This window comes from Hyla sarda, chromosome 2, assembly GCF_029499605.1.
Source record: "Hyla sarda isolate aHylSar1 chromosome 2, aHylSar1.hap1, whole genome shotgun sequence".
Lineage (NCBI taxonomy): Eukaryota > Metazoa > Chordata > Amphibia > Anura > Hylidae > Hyla > Hyla sarda.
Window position 1 is genome coordinate 75,047,393 of NC_079190.1, and position 20,077 is coordinate 75,067,469.

General features: G+C 42.7%; 1 protein-coding gene across 1 annotated transcript in view; it reads right to left on the bottom strand.

Annotated features, from left to right (window-relative positions):
- SUCLA2 (succinate-CoA ligase ADP-forming subunit beta) overlaps nucleotides 1-20,077 on the bottom strand; it is a 108,958-nt gene that overhangs the window by 15,980 nt on the left and 72,901 nt on the right. Inside the window, exons 7-9 of the mRNA XM_056562097.1 lie at nucleotides 14,138-14,299; nucleotides 9,353-9,495; nucleotides 5,103-5,223 (exon numbers count right to left, since the gene is read on the bottom strand). Coding sequence (XP_056418072.1) covers nucleotides 5,103-5,223; nucleotides 9,353-9,495; nucleotides 14,138-14,299 — 426 coding nt within the window. The remainder of the gene's footprint in view (nucleotides 1-5,102; nucleotides 5,224-9,352; nucleotides 9,496-14,137; nucleotides 14,300-20,077) is intronic.

Here is a 20,077-nt window from a genome sequence, read left to right on the forward strand (position 1 = left end):
CATCTGCCATCCCCAACATTTCGCCAGCCCATTTTATTCCTGCCCATATCAGGAAGGAGATCTTGGAAGGCAGGGATATTAATCTGGCATCTTTGCTTATAGCGACTCATGATTTAAACGAAAATAAGACCATAGCCTGCGGAGATGTCTCTGTAGTCCTTAAATCCAAAGATGCCAGATTGAATAGGAAGCTCACCTTATCCGAATTTGTTATGGCATTTAGCATCTTTCGGGACGTCATATGTTCGGCCAAACCAGATAGAAGGGAAGAACTAGATCAGTACCTCTATAAGATCACCGAGTTAAGCCACAAATTCGGTGGGTATTCGTTCTACGAATACCACAAGTCTTTCTCAGCCAAAGCTGCCGCTGCCTTAAGCCAGTATAACTACAGTGTAAATTGGGCCATTGTAGACACAGTATTGTACTGCAATCACTTATCAGGACTCAAACCCCCAGGGTGCGCCACTTGCCATTCCTCCTCACATACGACAGAATGGTGTGCCTCAGCCAGTTCAGAAGCTCCTCCCGAAACACCCAGCATGTCTAGATCTGCCCAACCTAGAGGTCCTAAGACGTCTGGTCTTACAGATAAGCTAGGCAGAGCCATACACTATTTAGGAAAATCGCAAATATGCAACAACTTTAACTACACCTCCTGCACTTACAACCAATGCCGTCTACTTCATATCTGCTCAGTTTGTTTTAGGGCTCATCCTAAGACCGTATGCAGCCAAAAATCTGAGAAGTCCTGACTGGCGGTGGTGGATTCGGATCTCTTGGGACATTTTCTGCAGGGTCACCCCGACCAGCCTTTTGTCCGACACTTAGTCGCTGGCTTCCAGCATGGTTTCCACGTCGGCTTCGTGACCCTGCCACAGATGACCCATGAGTGCGGTAATCTAGCCTCCGCTACGTCAGACCCAGACTCAGTTACCAGCCTTATACAGACTGAACTGGATAAGGGGTTTATCATTGGCCCGTTTGTTGAATCTCCTTTTGACATATGGAGAGTTAGCCCTATAGGGTTAGCGACGGGCAAGTTCAACAATAAAAAGCGATTAATCTATGATTTGTCTGCCCCCTATTCTTCTGCAATCCCGAGTCTCAATGCGCTTATTCCCGCTGAGGAATTTGCCCTTAAGTATTCTTCTGTCGACGAGGCCATAGCCATCATATTAAGCATGGGGCGGGGAGCTTGGTTATCTAAGGCGGACATATCCGATGCTTTCAAGCTCCTCCCAATCATGCCTCAGCAGTGGCAGTGGCATGGCGTTCGCTGGCAGAACTTATACTATTTCGCTACTAAACTTACCTTTGGTGCACGCAGCAGTCCATGGTTGTTCAACCGCTTCGCTTCTGCTCTCCACTGGGTACTAGAAAATCAGTTTGAGTGTAATCACGTCATTCATTATCTTGACGATTTTCTGTTAATCGAGTCTCCCAATACCTTGCCTCGAGATCTACAGGTTCTTCGAGCAGTTTTTGATCTTCTGAGGGTCCCAGTGTCTCCCGCTAAAACAGAAGGTCCCTCCAGGGTCATCACGTTCTTAGGTATTGAGCTCGATTCACAGAAAATGGAAGCTAGACTTCCTGAAGCTAAGCTCATAAGGATTAGTACAGCCATTCATAGACTTAGGGAACGCCCCTACATTTCCAAGGTTGAGTTACAATCCATCCTGGGGATGCTAAATTTCGCTATGCGAATCATCCCCCAGGGTCGCACGTTCATATCTCGCCTCTTGTCTTTATTACCGACAGCCCCTAAGCAGAATAGTTTGCTACACCTAGATTGCCAAGCTTTAGCAGATTTGGCAATGTGGGAGTCATTCCTGCACGACTGGAACGGCATTTCGTTCTTCATCCCTAGCGTTGGGAACGAATCGCCCATGGTTTTTTCCGATGCTGCCTCTTCAACGGGTTTCACCGCTATCTGGGGCAATCATTGGTTCGCCGGCCCTTGGCCTCCGGAGATCACCCAGATTGAAGGTTTCATAAGGAATTCGGCAGCCTTTGAACTGTACCCGATAGTGGCCGCTGCTCAGTTATGGGGTCCAGCGTGGAACAAAACCACAGTTTTCTTTGTATCCGACAATGCCGCTACCGTGGATATCCTATTGAAGGGTAGGTCTAGATGACCTATCATCATGAGCTTGGCAAGGCGGTTAGTTTGGCTGTCCCTACAACATACATTTACTTTCACATGTGCTCACATTGAAGGAGTTCAGAATATTGCAGCAGATGCCTTATCTAGGAACAACCTGTCACATTTCTTTCAGGTGATGCCAGAAGCCGATTCCATAGGGGCGCAAGTTCCCCCATTCCATTCACTAGTCATGAATTGAACCAGCACCTTCGGAAAGCCAAATATTTGGTCAGTGATTCCTTGTCCGCAAATACACGAAAAATTTATGGTACAGCGTGGAACTCATTCTCCAAATTCAGGTCCAAGTACGCCGAGGGTGACAAGGTTTCAATTCCCTTCCTGTTAGCATATGTCGGGTTTTGCCATACCACACTGCATTTATCCCACAATACTATTAAGAGTTATCTAGCCGGTATCCAACACCATTTATCCTTAACCAATACCTGTAGTTACTCTATATTCTCTTCTCGCTTGGTGAAGTCCGCTCTGAAAGGTATCCTTAAGAAAGAAGTCCCTCGCAACCCAGTCAGACAACCAATTACAGGCAACATGTTCAGGCAGTTGTCCGACTTATTAGATTCCGCACCATTGGGTATTCATGATAGCCTCACCTTGAAAGCAGCCATGTACCTTGCCTATTATGGGTTTCTCAGACCGGGTGAGTGTACTGCTCGGTCCGTTAACGCACCCTTTCTTAAAGTCAGTCAGCTGTCCTATGTCTCTGATCATTTCCAACTGTCCCTCAGTCAGACCAAGACCTCGTCTCCGGGTCAAACTGTGGTTGTCCGTTTTTTCCCCCACTATGCACAAATGGTGCCCTGTCACAGTCCTCCGTGAATTGTTGAATGCCTGTGTTAACCTATCGGCTGACAACCCTTTACTCCGTTTCAGATCCAACCCACTAACTACTTCTCAATTCATCAAACATTTACGCATTTTGGTCAGGTCGCTGGGAGGAGACCCGACTTCGTTATCCGGTCACTCCTTCCGTATTGGCGCAGCAACAGCCGCTTCTAAGCACAGGGTCCCAGCCCATGTGATCAAGAAATTAGGACGTTGGAAATCCGGGTGCTACATGCAGTATATTCCTAACCCTCACAAAGAAATGGCTTACGCATTCCAGTCTCTTGTTCTGTAATTTGCAATAAACAAATGTTTGTTTAAATTCAGGGTTTTGCCCTCTTTTCCAGGCATATTCTTTACGCTGCAGTTATGGCACACTTCAGACTGCTTAGTTGAGGTAAGAGTTGGTTGATAGGTTATTACTAGGGTTTTACGCATATCAGTCATGTAGCAACGACCACAAATATATATATAGAAAAAAGTATAAAACTTTTCCAATTTATTATATATAAAAACTAACTAATTAACCCCTTAAGGACGCAGACGTTTTCTTTTTTGCAAATCTGACCACATTTTAACCTCCCTGGCGGTATGATTCTGTCTGGAAATTTGTACCAAAAGCGGTACAATTTTTTGCACTCAATTTCACATCTCCCCCCCGCCCATTTCACATCTCCCCCATCACATTCCCCCTCCCTTGTCACATTCCCCCTCTCCCTTGTCGCATCTCCCCCGTCACATTCTCCCCCCTCCTTGTCACATTCTTCCCCCTTGTCACATTCTCCCCCTTCATGTTACATTCCCCTCCCCCTGTCACATTCTCCCCCTTCATACTCCCCCCCCCCCCCCCCCCCCCCTTTTCACCTTGTCCTGCAGCAGCATACACTAGGTTTGCCGGGCAGATTTCAAACCTAGTGTATTTGCTGCAGAACAAGTCCTTTCCCCTTCAGCCAGTCACAGGCTTTACACTACTGCGGCCTGTGATTGGCAGAAAAGTGAAAGGTCCTGTAAGATGAATAGTGAAGAGAGCAGGGACCAGAGCGCACGGAGGGGAACAACATCTGCAGGGACCGGGATTAGGTAAGCAAAAGTTTTTTTTTATTTTACTACTTTTTCCTTTTACACTTAGCTCAGTGTTTTTCTAACAGGGTGCCTCCAGCTGTTGTGAAACTACTACTCCCAGCATGCCCAGACATCCTTTGGCTGTTCGGGCATGCTGAGAGTTGTAGTTTTGCAACAGCTGGAGGCCCCCTGGTAGGGAAACACTGACTTAGTATTTTTCTTTACCTGCTCTGGCCAGCCCCTGCCACGGGAGCCGACCAGAGCAGATAATCGCATGTTTTCCTGGGGGCCGCATCGCTATATCGCATTGCTTTTGCGATATATCGTGCAGTCCGACCGGGAACTCTGCAATTCTACCCCGGGCGTGACTCGGGGTTACTGATGCTTGCAGGGAAAATTAACCCCGAGTCACGCTCGGGATTACCGCTCAGGAGGTTAAGCATTAATAACTCTGGGAAACAGGCTTCACTCACTCAGGAGCATGGGATCTTCAGCACTTCTGGACACCAGCATGTGTAAAATACAAAAGCTTTATTTATTTCTTCAATATAAAAACATGATATGGGCCTTTCAATGTCCTGGAGTGGCCTAGCCAGGCTCCAGATCCCAAGCCCATAGAAAACCTTTGGAGGGAGTTGAAAGTCCATGTTGCCCAGCGACAGCCCCAAAGCATCACTGCTCTAGAGGAGATCTGCATCGAGGAATAGGCCAAATTACCAGAAACAGTGTTAAAACCTTGTGAAGACTTACAGAAAACATTCGATCTCTGTCATTGCCAACAAAGGGCATATAACGAAGTACAGTATTGAGATGAACTTTTGTTATTGCCCAAACACTTATTTTCCACCATAATTAGCAAACAAATTCTTTAAAAAATAAAATCAGACAAAGTGATTTTATGGATTTTTTTTGTCATTAGGTCTCTCATAGTTGAGGCCTCTCATCTTTTTAAGTGGGAAAACTTGCACAATTGGTGACTAAATACTTTTTTTCCCACTGTACACTGTACTGAGACAAATGATAGATTTCCTCCTTTAGTTCTATTTTTTACCTTGTAAGCGGACCACAATTGGTATCCTAAGTTCCAGATCCTTCACAGCCATTATGATGCCTTGTGCAATAACGTCACATCTCATGATACCACCAAATATATTTACTAGGATAGCCAGAACCTAAAAAAATAAGGAAATATACAGAATTGTACTATAATAATAATAAAGTAGCCCAGCAAATAAAAAAAATCCAGTAAGGAAAAGCAAGTAGGCTCCAACAGTGGCAGATGTGGTAATACTGTAGTTTAGATATTTAATGGGACATCATTTTCCCCAAACGAAAGGGAAAGTCAACATGTAAAAATAATCTGTAAGTGTCAAACAGAAATATGTTACAAGACCATACAGACATAGTAACAGTTCCTAAGGTTGAAAAGACCAGAGTCCATCAAGTTCAACCTATAACCCTAATGAATCCCTACTGATTTGACCCAGAGGAAGGAAAAAACCTTGTACTCGAGGTAAAAATTCCTTCCCGACTCCAAATAAATACCTGGATCAACGTTCTGTCCCTATAGATCTAGAATCCATAACCTGTAATGTTACCATTACTCAAAAACCTTCTTTCCTCTAAACATAGAGGATGCCCCTCTATGGATACAGTCCTGGGTACAAATAGATCATGGGAGAGATCTCTGTACTGCCCCCTGATATATTTATACATAGTTATTAGGTCGCCCTTAAGCCTTCTTTTTTTCTAAACTAAATAACCCTAATTCTGATAATCTTTCTGGGTACTGTAGTCCTCCCATTCCCTGTATTACCCTGGTTGCCCGTCTTTGAACCCTCTCCAGCTCCACTATATCTTTCTTGTACACTGGTGCCCAGTACTGTACACAGTATTCTATGTGTGGTCTGACTAGTGATTTGTACAGCGGTAGAATTATTTCCTTGTCGTGGGCATCTATGCCCCTATTGATGCATTCCATGATTTTATTTTCCTTGGCAGCAGCTGCCCGACACTGGTCACTACAGCTAAATTTACTATTAACTAAGACTCTCAAATTCTTTTCCACGTCAGTCGTCCCAAGTGTGCTCCCATTTAATACATAATCCCTATGTGCATTACCTTACATTTATCAGTGTTGAACCTCATCTGTCACTTCCCAGCCCAAACCGCCAACCTATCCAAATCCATTTTTAACAGTTCACTGTCCTCTATTGTGTTTACCGCTTTACAGAGTTTAGTATCATCTGCAAAGATTGCTACTTTACTATTCAACCCCTCTACAAGGTCATCAATAAATATATTAAATAGAATAGGACCCAAGACTGACCCTTGTGATACCCCACTAGTAACAGTCACCCAATCAGAATAAGTATCATTACTAACCCCTCTGTTTCCTATCACAGGCAGTTACTTACCCACTTACACACATTCTGCCCCAGCCCAATCCTTCCCATTTTACGCACCAACTATTTATGTGGCACCGTATAAAATGCTTTGGAAAAATCCAGATATACGACATCCAGCGATTGCTCCTGGTCCAGTCTGGAGCTCACCTCCTCATAAAAACTGATCAGGATAGTTTGACAGGACCGATCTCTCATAATGATATGGAGTAATACATTTATTTTTAACAAGATACTCAAAAATAGCATCCCTTAGGAAACCCTCAAACAATTTACATACAATGGAGGTTAAACTAACAGGCCTATAATTAAATATTGGCACCACATTTGCCATGCGCCAGTCCTGGAGAACAGTCCCTGTTACTACAGTGTCCCTGAATATTAAAAATAGGGGTCTGTCTATTACATTACTTAATTTCTTTAGAACACGGGGGTGAATATCATCTGGACCTGCCGTCCTGTTTTAGTAGTTTAAATGCTTTATTTTTGTCATTTATTCCCATAAGGTATATACTCCTTACAGTGATAATTTAAGATATTTTTAAAAAAGTCTCCCATTTAGTGTCTGTATTCTTGTTTTTGATAACAATATAACATGGGATAAGGTAAAGTAGTTCTCTGAGTTGATCAAACTTTGCCTTCCTAAAGTTCATTGTTTTTGTGACCCCTCTAGAGATTCCCTTATTGAAAAACAGGTTATAATGTATTATATTATGGTCACTATTTCCTAGGTGTCCTTCTACTTGCACATTAGTTACTCTGTCAGTTCTGTTGGTTAATATTAAGTCTAGTAGGGCACCCCCTCTGGTCAGGCCGTGCACCACTTGGGACAGATAATTGTTTTTAGCTATAGTCAGAAACCTGTTTCCTTTATGAGATTCACAGGTCTCAGTCTCCCAGTTTATATAAGGATAGTTAAAGTCCCCCATTATTATCACCTCATTCTGATTTGCTGCCTTGTTTATTTGCCTCAATAATTGATCTTCTGCCTCTTCCATTATGTGTCAGGCTCAATAGTATACATCCCACTGGGCTGAACATCTAGCACTATTATTTTGTATTCCAAAAATTGCTTTAAGCTCTATTTAATTTGGAATACTATGTCTTGCACAACCTGAGTCAACAAAGAAATAAAGGTTTTAAAACACTGACACGTTTTAAGACTGAATCAAAGCTGCATGACTATTTAACAGCCTAACAAAAAGATGAAAGCAAATAAAAATCTACATGTTTTATAGAAATCATGTCTGCTCTGCCTAACTATATCACTTATCCAAGAAAGCAAAATGATCAATACAACTGCAAATTGAGGTTTTATACACTGCTCAAAAAAATAAAGGGAACAGAGAACACATAGATCTTAGATCTGAATGAATGAACTAATCGTATGAAATACTTTCGTCTTTACATAGTTGAATCTGCTGACAAAAAAAAAAAAAAATTAATAATCACACAAAAATTATCAATGGAAAGGAAAGGTATTAACCCATGGAGTTCTGGATATGGAGTCACACTCAAAATCAAAGTGGAAAACCACACTATAGGCTGATCTAACTTTGATGTAATGTCCTCAAAACAAGTCAAAATGAGGCTCAATAGTGTGTGTGGCCTCCACGTGCCTGTATGACCTCCCTACAACACCTGGGCATGCTCCTGAGGGATGTCTTCCCAGACCTGGACTAATACATCCGCCACTGGACAGTCTGTGGTGCAACGTGGCGTTGGTGGATGGAGCGAGACATGATGTCCCAGATGTGCTCAATCGGATTCAGGCCTGGGGTATGGGCGGGCCAGTCCATAGCATCAATGCCTTCCTCTTGCAGGAACTACTGGCAAACTCCAGCCACGTGAGGTCTAGCATTGTCTCGCATTAAAAGGAACCCAGGGCCAACCGCACCAGCATATGGTCTCACAGGGGGTCTGAGGATCTCATCTTGGTACCTAATAGCAGTCAGGCTACGTCTGGCAAGCACATTGAGGACTGTGTGCCCCCCCCCTCAAAGAAATGCCACCCCACACTATTACTGACCCACCACCAAACCGGTCATGCTGGAGGATGTTGCAGGCAGCAGAACGTTCTCCACGGCGTCTCCAGACTCTGTCATGTCCGTCACATGTGTTCAGTGTGAACCTGCTTTCATCTGTGGAGAGCACAGGGAACCCGTGACAAATTTTCCAATCTCTGGCAAATGCCAAACATCCTGCACGGTGTTGGGCTGTAAGCACAACACCCACCTGTGGACGCTGGGCCCTCATAACACCCTCATGGAGTCTGTTTATGACCGTTTGAGTGGACACATGCACATATGTGGCCTGCTGGAGGTAATTTTGCAGGGCTCTGGCAGTGCTCCTCCTTGCACACAGGTGGAGGTAGAGGTCCTGCTGCCGGGTTGTTTGCCTCCTACGGCCTCCTCCACGTCTCCTGATGTACTGGCCTGTCTCCTGGTAGCGCTTCCATGCTCTGGACACTACGCTGACAGACACAGCAAACCTTCTTGCCCCAGCTCGCATTGAAGTGCCATCCTGGATGAGCTGCACTACCTGAGCCACTTTTGTGGGTTGCAGACTCAGTCTCATGCTACCACTAGAGTGAAAGCACCGCCAGCATTCAAAAGTGACCAAAACATCAGCCAGGAAGCATAGGAACTCAGAAGTTGTCTGTGGTCACCACCTGCAGAACCCCTCCTTTATTGGGAGAGTCTTGCAAATTACCTATAATTTCCACCTGTTGTCTGTTCCATTTGCACAACAGCATGTGAAACTGATTGTCAATCAGTGTTGCTTCCTGAGTGGACAGTGTGATTTCACAGAAGTGTGATTGACTTGGAGTTACATTGTGTTTAAGTGTTCCCTTATTTTTTTTTGAGCAGTGTAGTTGCAGGAAAGTAACTGGTACCTTTTTATCAGACGTGATGAGTCTGAAGGCTTCTGTTACTTGGTGGACAGTAGCACCACCACCAACATCCAAGAAATTTGCTGGCAATCCCCCATGAAGCTTTATAATATCCATTGTTGCCATGGCCAAGCCAGCACCATTCACTGTAAGATATGGAAACACAATAGCAAAAGTTATTCTCAGTTGCTACAGTTCCAAAATAGATCAGGATACAGAGATACATAAAACTTCTTGCTAAGCAGTTGCACTATTTATGGTAACCACACATAGCCCGGGCAAGCTACTTGTTGCCCAATGTTAAGGGTTGTTATGTAGATTCAGTAACGGGACTCATTCCACTTGAAATTAGGGATCACTCCCTGAACATCATTTCAATCATTGGTAAGTGAATTCCATTCTCCTTAAATGAATAAACATTTTACGCAGTACTATATTTTACACAGTATTTTTTGGCAGTTCTATGGGATACTTGACAACTGTCTACTGAAAGTATATGTCATGACCTTTTCCCAGTGCATACATTAAACAGTCCCATAGCATAAGAACAGATACTTCGGTGTAAGTACAACATTTTATTGAAACACATGTACATCTATCATCAAGACCTTCAAAAGAAACCTGAAAATCCCTCTTGTGCAACCTGCAACTACCGTGCTCCCACTGTATTATCCTATGAATGACCGCTTCCTTATAGGAAAACTGACAGCCAGGTAATCTGCACTAAACCCAATTTTCAGTTATTAGCCGGCATTGCTACTATATTAATTGCCAGTTTTACGCAATGGAGGCGGGACCCAGCACAGAAACAGGGAAGCTGCGTATGCTGGGTTCCGCCTTTATTGCACAAAGCCGACGATTAAAGGAAATCTGTCAGCCTGTTCACCCACACTGAACCCAATACACTGGATTTTAGTGTGGGTGAACAGGATTCGATAGAGGGGGTCACTTGCCTAAATTGATCCAGTAAGTCCTGAGATATCATCTTTGGAAGTTTCCTGGCTGTATTGAAGGAAATGCAGTCATTTAAGAGCAGCGCTCTCTTGGCAGAGCGCATGCGCTGGAAGATTTAATCATGTGAGAGCAGGGGAAATATTCCGGCGCATGCTCTCTGCCGAGAGAGAGCTCTGCACTCACATGACTGGTGAATCCACGTATTCCACATTTCCCTCAATACAGCCAGGGAACTTCTGAAGATGACATCTCAGGACCTACTGGACTAATTTAGGAAAGGGACTCCTCTATGGAATCCTGTTCACCCACACTATAACCCAATGTATTGGGTTTAGTGTGGGTGAACAGGCTGACAGTTTTGCTTTAACGTATTAGCAATGCCGGATAATAATGGGTTATCATCAGAACAGGACTGCGAATGACTTATACCTCATTTTAACCCAGTTCATCCACTCTATAACCCTGTGTATTTGGTTTATTCCGGGTAAACAGGTACTGCTTCTCTCCCTTTGTAGAGGGTCCCCTTTTTCTTTATATTTACTCTGTTTCCTGTTTATTTCCCTGCAAGCACCTTGTAAACAGCGCCCCAGAACTAAGCTATAAAAAAAAATATATAATTTACACATATGCTCACAGCCCAAATAGAGTTGTGAACTACACTACATACTAAACTACAAATAGATCTTGTCATGCTTAAACATTAATGCATACTCCTCTACATGCACACACATACAATATATATATATATATATATATATATATAATATACATATACAAAATCATACATACTCCTCTCTAACAAACTTAGAAAAGCATACATACACCTACACACACCTCTACATATACAAGTACACATGCAAACACACACGTATCCATATATATGCACACACATGAAAGCAAACTGTACCCTTCAGGCCCTTTTAGAAAGGCCAATTATCGATCATGCCTATTGAGCGTTGCCTAAACTGAGCCACTCACTAACATATTGCAGACATCACTTACACTGGAGCAGATGGGCACAAGCAGCAGCCACTTTGGGGTCATGAGCCTGTGCCCCTCTGATTCAGAGTAGAGCTGCAAGTAAAAAAGATCAGGGTATGTTCTGTAACTGAGGGGAGGAGGGAAGGGATTACTGACTGTGCAGGGTGTCATACCGACCAGAGTCATCGTCCCAGCTTCAAACAAACAAACAAAAAAAGAAAAGAAAAAAAATTGTCACATATAGCTTGTTCATATGTTAAATAATGTCCCTTTAACACCCTACAATAAAAATGAATATTCATTCAGTCTCCTACACTGTGAACCTTAGGTGCAACTAAAAAAAGCAGCAGTTACAGCTGCCTTGGTGATGCAGTCAGGTGAAAATGCTGAAAATCAATGTTAGTTGTATAGAAAGACTCCTGGTGAATAATAATGCTGACATGACGAAAAACTTAGAACCTTACACTGCATATTATCACTGACATCAACATCTAAAAAGCCATGCATTACTACCTAAATGCCTCCAGATATGTCTGTTATTTTCATGAAGTGTCTGCTCCATCAGGAATAAAATTAACTATTTTGTGGAGAAGTTATAGACGCCATGATACACACCACGCCATAATATCCAAGGTCTAGGTCTTTATTACTGCATATATTAAACTCAAATGTATTCCTTCTACTAATCTGCTCCAGTCATATGTACTGTTCTGGCTGTGTAAGGACTGCTGCTCTACTTTTATACAAAAATGAGAGTTTTTTTGCTTTCTTATTCTAGTATTACATGTAACTGTGCAGTGGCAGGTTAGAAGAAGAGAAGACCAAAATGGTTACATTTAAAGGGGTACTCCGCTGCTCAGCATTTGGAACAAACTGTTCCGAACGCTGGAGCCGACACCGGGAATCGTGACATCATAGCCTTGCCCCTCATGACATCACTATGGGAGGGGGACGTGACTGCTGTCACGCCCCCTCCCATAGACTTTAATTGAGGAAGCTGGACATGACATCATGAAGGGGCGGGGCTATGTCGTCTCAAACTCCCGGCGCCGGCTCCAGCGTTCGGAACAGTTTGTTACAAACGCTGAGCAGCGGAGTACCCCTTTAAAGATAAAACACTAAAACACTATGGTATATAATAAGATGTAAATATTTCACATACCTCAGCCTTCTGTTCTGATCTATCTAAGATTTATCTAAGCATTTATGACAATATGAAAAATAATTTAGAGTTTGGCATAACCAAAGCCTCTCAATACTTATTCCAACACCTGTGAATTTTTGGCACTAGATTACTAATTGCCCCACATTTGCAATTTGTTTTAGACACCATTTGGACACTTTTGTACACACTCATAAAAGGTGGTGTGGGTCCACTGAAAAGGGGGCATGGTTTAAATTAATCTAGTTTGGCACAGCCTTTAATAGAGGGTGTGAGCTCAGAATACACAGTGTAAGGGTATGTTCACACTGAGGAATTGGAGAGGAATTTCCACGAGTAATTCTGCTCGCTTTTTCCTCTCAAATTCATTCAGCAGTGCCATACCCCATAGAGTTGTGCAGAATTTCTGCCCCTCAGTTCACACTGAGGAATTTCCTCAAGCAGAATTCTGATGAGGAAGTCTCTTCCGCTTGAAGAAAGAACATGTTCTTTCTTTCAGACGGAATCAGCGTCTTATTCCCATAGAGATCAATGATAATTTTTTTCCAGTCAGAATCATTTCCACGTGGAATTGGCGCAGACTTTCTGCATGGAAAAAAAAAAAAAAGGAGGATAATATATTATACTCTTCTCCTCCTCCGCTTGGAATTTTCATTTCTGCGTGTGGAATTCCGCTCGAATTCCGCACAAAATCTATGCGAGTACTTGTGGAAAAGTAACAATATTTTGAGGCAGAAAATTTCTGCTTGATTTCCACCCCAATTCCTCAGTGTGAACATACCCTTAAGATGTGCCAGAGTTTTAAACAGTCTAAGCTAATGTCAAAAATCTGGTTTATTCTTAGACTGGCCAGTCTAAGACAGTTTTTGATTCTCTCTGTATTATGCTAGTACTGTATTTGCTCAATTATAAGAAAAGGTTTTTTCCCCAGAGAATCTTATAATCTAGGTCATGTTATAATGTGATGTTAGGGCTTCGATTATGCACTGGCAAAATGCAGAGATTACTACCTTTCTTGCCTTGTCTCCTGCCAAATTCTGATGGGGAATCAATATTTAATAGAGGGGATTGTTTTGATTTTCCTCCCCATAAAGTAGTCCTACATTAAGCAATTTTTTTTTTCTTCTTTTAATAAGATCCAAAGTTTTGGAGGTAGTCTTATAATTAGGGTTGTCTTTGGCCTTGAGGACATAGCCAGATTTAATTTCCCTCCTTGCCCTAACTATATACACAGCATTTACTAACCGGCTATACAGCAGCCTCATAGACCTGGGCACAACAGAATAAAGCGGAGCCTACTCCCTTTTATGGGAGTGTTCTAGGCATGCTCTGTGACCTGTGCAGTGGTCAATGTGATGGCAGGGGGAGCTGAGTAGTGATCCTGACCTATGATAAATGGCTTGATCCTAATATTTTAATGCAATCCTGTCTTTGAGGATACTGAGGACACTGCCGAAAAGTGAACTGTACAGAACCGGAAGTAAGTGTATTATTAGATTCGTTGACGAGACTAAAAACAGCAAGCTTATAGGATTATTAAAAAATTTAGATAGTAAAATGAAAAATAAAAAAAACATCACTAAACATGATTACAATAAGACGGTATATAATAAATAAATATATATAATCATTATTATTATTTAAATTTCATACAAACACAGGATACACCACACAGAAGTACAATGACTTACCAAGACAGCCAATATTGCCATCCAGGCCAATGTAGTTGAGGTCAGCTTTTGCAGCTTGTTGGTCTCTCTCATCTTCTTGGGACCAGTCTCGCAGATCGAAGACACTCTTTTGTCTATATGCAGCATTGGAGTCAAAGTTTATCTTTGCGTCCATACACATCACTTCAGAAAATAAGAAAATTGATATTACACCAAAGGGTACATGATATTAATGGATGTATGTAATAGAATAAGAATGACTGATAAAACCCACCCTACTTAAAAACCATTGACAATGGAAGCAGACACACGATAGCTCATCATATAATATACAGCTGTAAAGATAATTATTATAGAGGACTTAATATGAAGGTGTGCCGCCATAATCGCTGTATGATACACAATCTACATAAATGAACATCTCAGCACAAATTATTTTGGATGCTTGAAGGTTATTTAAAGCGGACGACAAGTCAACTGGCAAAAGTTAAACCCTAAAATAGAAAAATCGACTGTTATGTGTAATGAGATTTTAGAAGAACTAACGTAAGTACTTCAGTAGTACTGACAAACCAACAGTATGCACTATGAATAGACCTGATGCAAGCAATTTCCACTGAAGCATGATGACTTTTTTAGCCATCTGTATGCAGTGCAAAGGAAAGGTGACATGACTTCAAGAGCACTGACTGCCCTCAGCAAGCCCTCCGTCTGCATTAAGTATGATGAAAAATCACAACAGGTAAACAGCATTTGTACACATAAGAGCAGATAAAGAGCTTTACACAAAGGTATAATAAAGGAACAGATGACTGCTGCAAAAAAAAATAAAGGAATACTTATATAAACCTTCAAAACAAATGCATTTATTTACATAATTACATGTTACGAAGAATTCTATCTAGTGTCAGGTTTCCCAGAAAATCAGCTAGCCAACAATGTACATAGCCCCTAAAGTAGATCTGCCTTTTCCAGACGACCTAACCACACCACATTATCACCTTAAAAGGGGTACTCCGGTGAATTTTTTTTCTGATGCCAGAAAGTTATACAGATTTGTAAATTACTTCTATTAAAACATCCTAATCCTTCCAGTACTCATTAGCAGCTGTATACTAGGGATCGACCGATATAGGTTTTTTTTAGGGCCGTTACGATAATCTGTGGAGGTTAGGGCAGATAGCCGATAACTTATACCGATATTCCGGTATAAGTTATCGGCTATTTATCCCCCTGCGACACCGTTGCAGATCATTGATTTAAAGCGGGCGCTTTAAATCAATGCACTGCAGTGGCTTTTGCGGTGCCATAGGCGGCCGCCGCCGCCACCCGCTTCTCTCCCCCTGCCTGTCCGGGGGTCCTGAGGCCTATCACCGCCACCACTCCCCCCACCGCGCCGCGCCTAGGGGTGCCTCCAGGTGTTGCAAAACTACTACTCCCAGCATGCCCGGACAGCCATTGGCTGTCCGGGCATGCTGGGAGTTGTAGTTTTGCAACAGCTGGAGGGCCTACTGTAGGTATAGTATATTATACAGACCCCTGTCCATTCCAGAACCCTGACTCACCTTCCCAGTTGCTGCAGGGACCATCCGGGGAGGGTGGTCCGGGCCATCCATCCTTCCTGTAGTGTCCGGCGGCATTCCGGGTGGAGGGTGAACCGGTCCGGGCTGTCCTTCTCCGGGGGTCCTCTTCTCCACTCCGGGCAGGCTCCGGCCTAGTAACGCTGCATAGACGCCGCTGCGCAGCGACGCACCTGACGTCACGGAGAAGGACAGCCCGGACCGGTTCACCCTCCACCCGGAATGCCGCCGGACACTACAGGAAGGATGGATGGCCCAGACCACCCCCATTACAGGTAAGTTTAATTTTTTTTATTGACTCGGAGATTGGGGGAGGGGCCCGACCAGTATAGCGGTATGGGCAAAAATCCATACCGTGGGAGAAAAAAAAAAAAAGCGTATCCGGTTCATACCGGTATACCGCCCAGCACTACGGTGGGGGGGGGGGGGGGTGCGACGAGGTGCGTTGGGTCGAGGGGGGGGGGGTGCAATATCGGCTTATCGGCAAGGTAATTGCCGATACCGATAATGCCCAAAATCGTGATTATCGGCCGATAATATCGGCCATACCGATAATCGGTCGATCCCTACTGTATACTACAGAGGAAATTCTTTTTTTTGGATTTCTTTTCTCTCTGTCCAGTGCTCTCTGCTGACACCTCTGTCCATGTCAGGAACAGTCCAGAGCAGGAGAAAATCCCCATAGCAAACATATGCTGCTCTGCACAGATCCTGACATGGACAGAAGTGTCAGTAGAGAGCACTGTGGTCATGACAGAAAAATCCAAGAAGATTGTTAATAGAAGTAATTTACAAATCTGTTTAACTTTCAAAGTTAACCAGTAAAAAAAAAAATATATATAAAATAAAAAAAAGTTTTCCACCGGAGAACCCCTTTAACCCCATAAGGACTGAGCCCTTTTCACCTTAAGGACTCAGCCCTTTTTTTGCAATTCTGACCACTGTCACTTTAAGCATTAACTCTGGGATGCTTTTACCATCTATTCTTATTCAGAGAGAGTTTTTTCATGACATATTCTACTTTACGATTGTGGTAAATTTTCATCGTTACTTGCATCCTTTCTTGGTGGAAAATCCCAAAATGTCATGAAAATTTAGCCTTTTTCTAACTTTAAAGCTCTCTGCTTGTAAGGAAAATGGATATTCCAAATAAATTATATATTGATTCACATATACCATATGTCTACTTTATGTCTGCATCATGAAGTTGACATGTTTTTACTTTTGGAAGATATCAGAGGGCTTCAAAGTCCAGCAACAATCTTCCACAAAATTTTCAAAAATCGGAATTTTTCTGGGAACAGTTCAGTTTTGAAGTGGATTTGAAGGGTCTTATTAGATATACCCCATATATGACCCCATTATAAAATACTGCACCCCTAAAGTATTCAAAATGACATTCAGAAAGTGTGTTAACCCTTTAGGTTTTTTACTGGAATAGCAGCAAGGTAAAGGAGAACATTTTTTACACTTGCATGTTCTTGTAGAACCAGTTTTTGAAATTTTACAAGGGGTAAAAGGAGAAAAAGCCCCCCAAAATCTGTAACCCAATTTCTCTCGAGTAAGGAAATACCTCATATGTGGATGTCAAGTGCTCTGTGGGTGCACTACAATGCTCAGAAGGGAAGGAGCGACAATGGGATTTTGAGTGAGTTTTTCTGAAATGGTTTTTGGGGGCATGTCACATTTAGGAAGCCCCTATGGTGCCAGAACAGCAGAAAACTCCCCACAGGGTATACTATTTTGGAAACTACACCCCCCAAGGAACGTAAGGGGTCTGCTGAGCCTTTACACCCCATAGGTGTTTGACGACTTTTCGTTAAAGTCGGATGTGTAAATGAATTTTCTTTTTTCACCAAAATGCTGTTTTTCCCCCAAATTTTACATTTTTACAAGGGGTTATAGGAGAAAATGCCCCCCAAAATTTGTAACCCCATCTCTTCTGAGTATGGAAATACCCCATGTGTGGACGTCAAGTGCTCTGCTGGCGCACTACAATGCTCAGAAGAGAAGAAGTCCCATTTTGCTGAAATTGTTTTTGGGGGGCATGTCGCATTTAGGAAGCCCCTATGGTGCCGGAAGAGCAAAAAAAAAAACACATGGCATACTATTTTGGAAACTAAACCCCTCAAGGAACATAAAAAGCCGTACAGTGAGCCTTAACACCCCACAGTGTTTGACAAATTCCTGCAAAAGTTGGACGTGAAAATGAAAAATTTGATATTTTCACTAAAATGAAATTTCTCCTTTTCACAAGAGGTAATTGGAGAAAAAAGCCTCCCAAAATGTGTAACCCCATTTCTTCTGAGTATGGAAATACCCCATATGTGGATGTAAAGTGCTCTGCGGGCGAACTACAATGCTCAGAAGAGGAGGAGCGCCATTGGGCTTTTGGTGAAAGAATTTGGTTGGAATAGAAGTTTGAGGCCATGTGTGTTTACAAAGCCCCCCGTGGTGCCAGAACAGTTGACCCCCCCCCCCCCCACATGCGACCCCATTTTGGAAATTGCACCCCTCACAGAATGCAGTGAACATTTACCCCCCACTGGCGTTTGACAGATCTTTGGAACAGTGGGCTGTGCAAATGAAAAATAAAAGGTTTCATTTTCACTGACCACTGTTCCAAAAATCTGTCAGACACCTGTGGAGTTGCTTACTGTACCCCTTATTACATTACGTGAGGGGTGTAGTTTCCAAAATGGGGTCACATGTGGGGGGGGGGTCCACTGTTCTGACACTATGGGGGCTTTGTAAACAAACATGGCCTTCAATTTCAGACACCTTCTCTTGCCAAAAGCCCAATGGCGCTCCTCTTCTGAGCATTGTAGTTCGCCCACAGAGCACTTTACATCCACATATGGGGTATGTTCTTACTCAGAAGAAATGGGGCTACAAATTTTGGGGGTATTTTTTCCTATTCTCCCTTGTCTAAATGAAAAATCTAACTTTAACGAAAATTTGTCAAACACCTGTGGGGTGTTAAGGCTCACTATACCCCTTGTTACATTCCGTGAGGGGGTGTAGTTTCCAAAATGGGGTCACATGTGGGTATTTATTGTTTTGTGCAAATCACCCCTGTGCAAATCACCAGTTTAGACCTCAAATGTACATAGTGCGATCTCACTTCTGAGCCATGTTGTGCGCCCACAGAGCACTTTTCGCCCACATGTGGTATTTCTGTACTCCACTGCTTGTGAAAATAAAAGTATGGGGCAACACCAGCATGTTAGTGTAAATTATTTTTATTTTTTTTACACTAGCATAGTGCAGTGCACCCTACGGCAGTGTTTCCCAAACAGCGTGTCTCAAGCTGTTGCAAAACTCCCAGCATGCCTTTACAGTCAGTGGCTTTCCGGCAATACTGTGAGTTGTTGTTTTTCAACAGCTGGAGGCTCCATTTTGGAAGCAGTGCCGTACAAGACTTAATTTTTTTTATTGGGGGGGGGGGGGGGGGGGGGACTGTGTAGGGGTATGTAGTGTTTTACTTTTTATTTTGTGTAGTGTAGTGTTTTTTGGATACATTCACACAGGCAGATGTTTACAGTAAGTTTCTCGCTGGTAGTTTGAGCTGCGGTGGAAAATTTGCCGCATCTCAAACTTGCAGCAGAACTCGCTGTAAAACTGCCCGTGTGAATGTATGCTTTACCTGCTGTAAATCACCTGCTGTTGCAAAACTACAATTCCTAGCATGCACTGACAGACCATACATGCTGGGAGTTGTAGTTATGCAACAGCTGGAGGCACATTGGTTGCAAAACTCAGTGTTTCGCAACCAGTGTGCCTCCAGCTGTTGCATAACTATAACTCCAAGCATGTACAGTCTCTCAAAGCATGCTGGGAGTTGTATTTTTGCAAAAGCTGAAGGCACACTGGTTGCAAAACACTGAGTTAGGTAACAAACTGTTTCACAACCATTGTGTCTCCAGCTGTTGCAAAACTGAAACAATCAGCATGCATTGACAGCCGAAGGGCATGCTGAGAGTTGTAGTTTTGCAACAGCTGAAGGCACACTGCTACAAATCCCAGCATACCCTTTGGTAGTTTGTGCATGTTGGGAGTTGCAGTTATGCAACAACTGGATGCACACTTAAATTTTCGTCGTTACTTGCATCCTTTCTTGGTGAAAAATCCCAAAATTTCATTCAAATGTTGAAAATTTAGCATTTTTATAACTTTGAAACTCTGCTTGTAAGGAAAATGGATATTCCAAATAAATGTTATATTGATTTCACAAATACAATATGTCTCCTTTATGTTGGCATCAGAAAGTTGACATGTTTTTACTTTTTTGAAGACAGAAGGATTCAACGTATAGCAGCAATTTTTAAAATTTTCACAAAAATTTCAAAATCTGAATTTTTTCAGGGACCAGTTAAGTTTC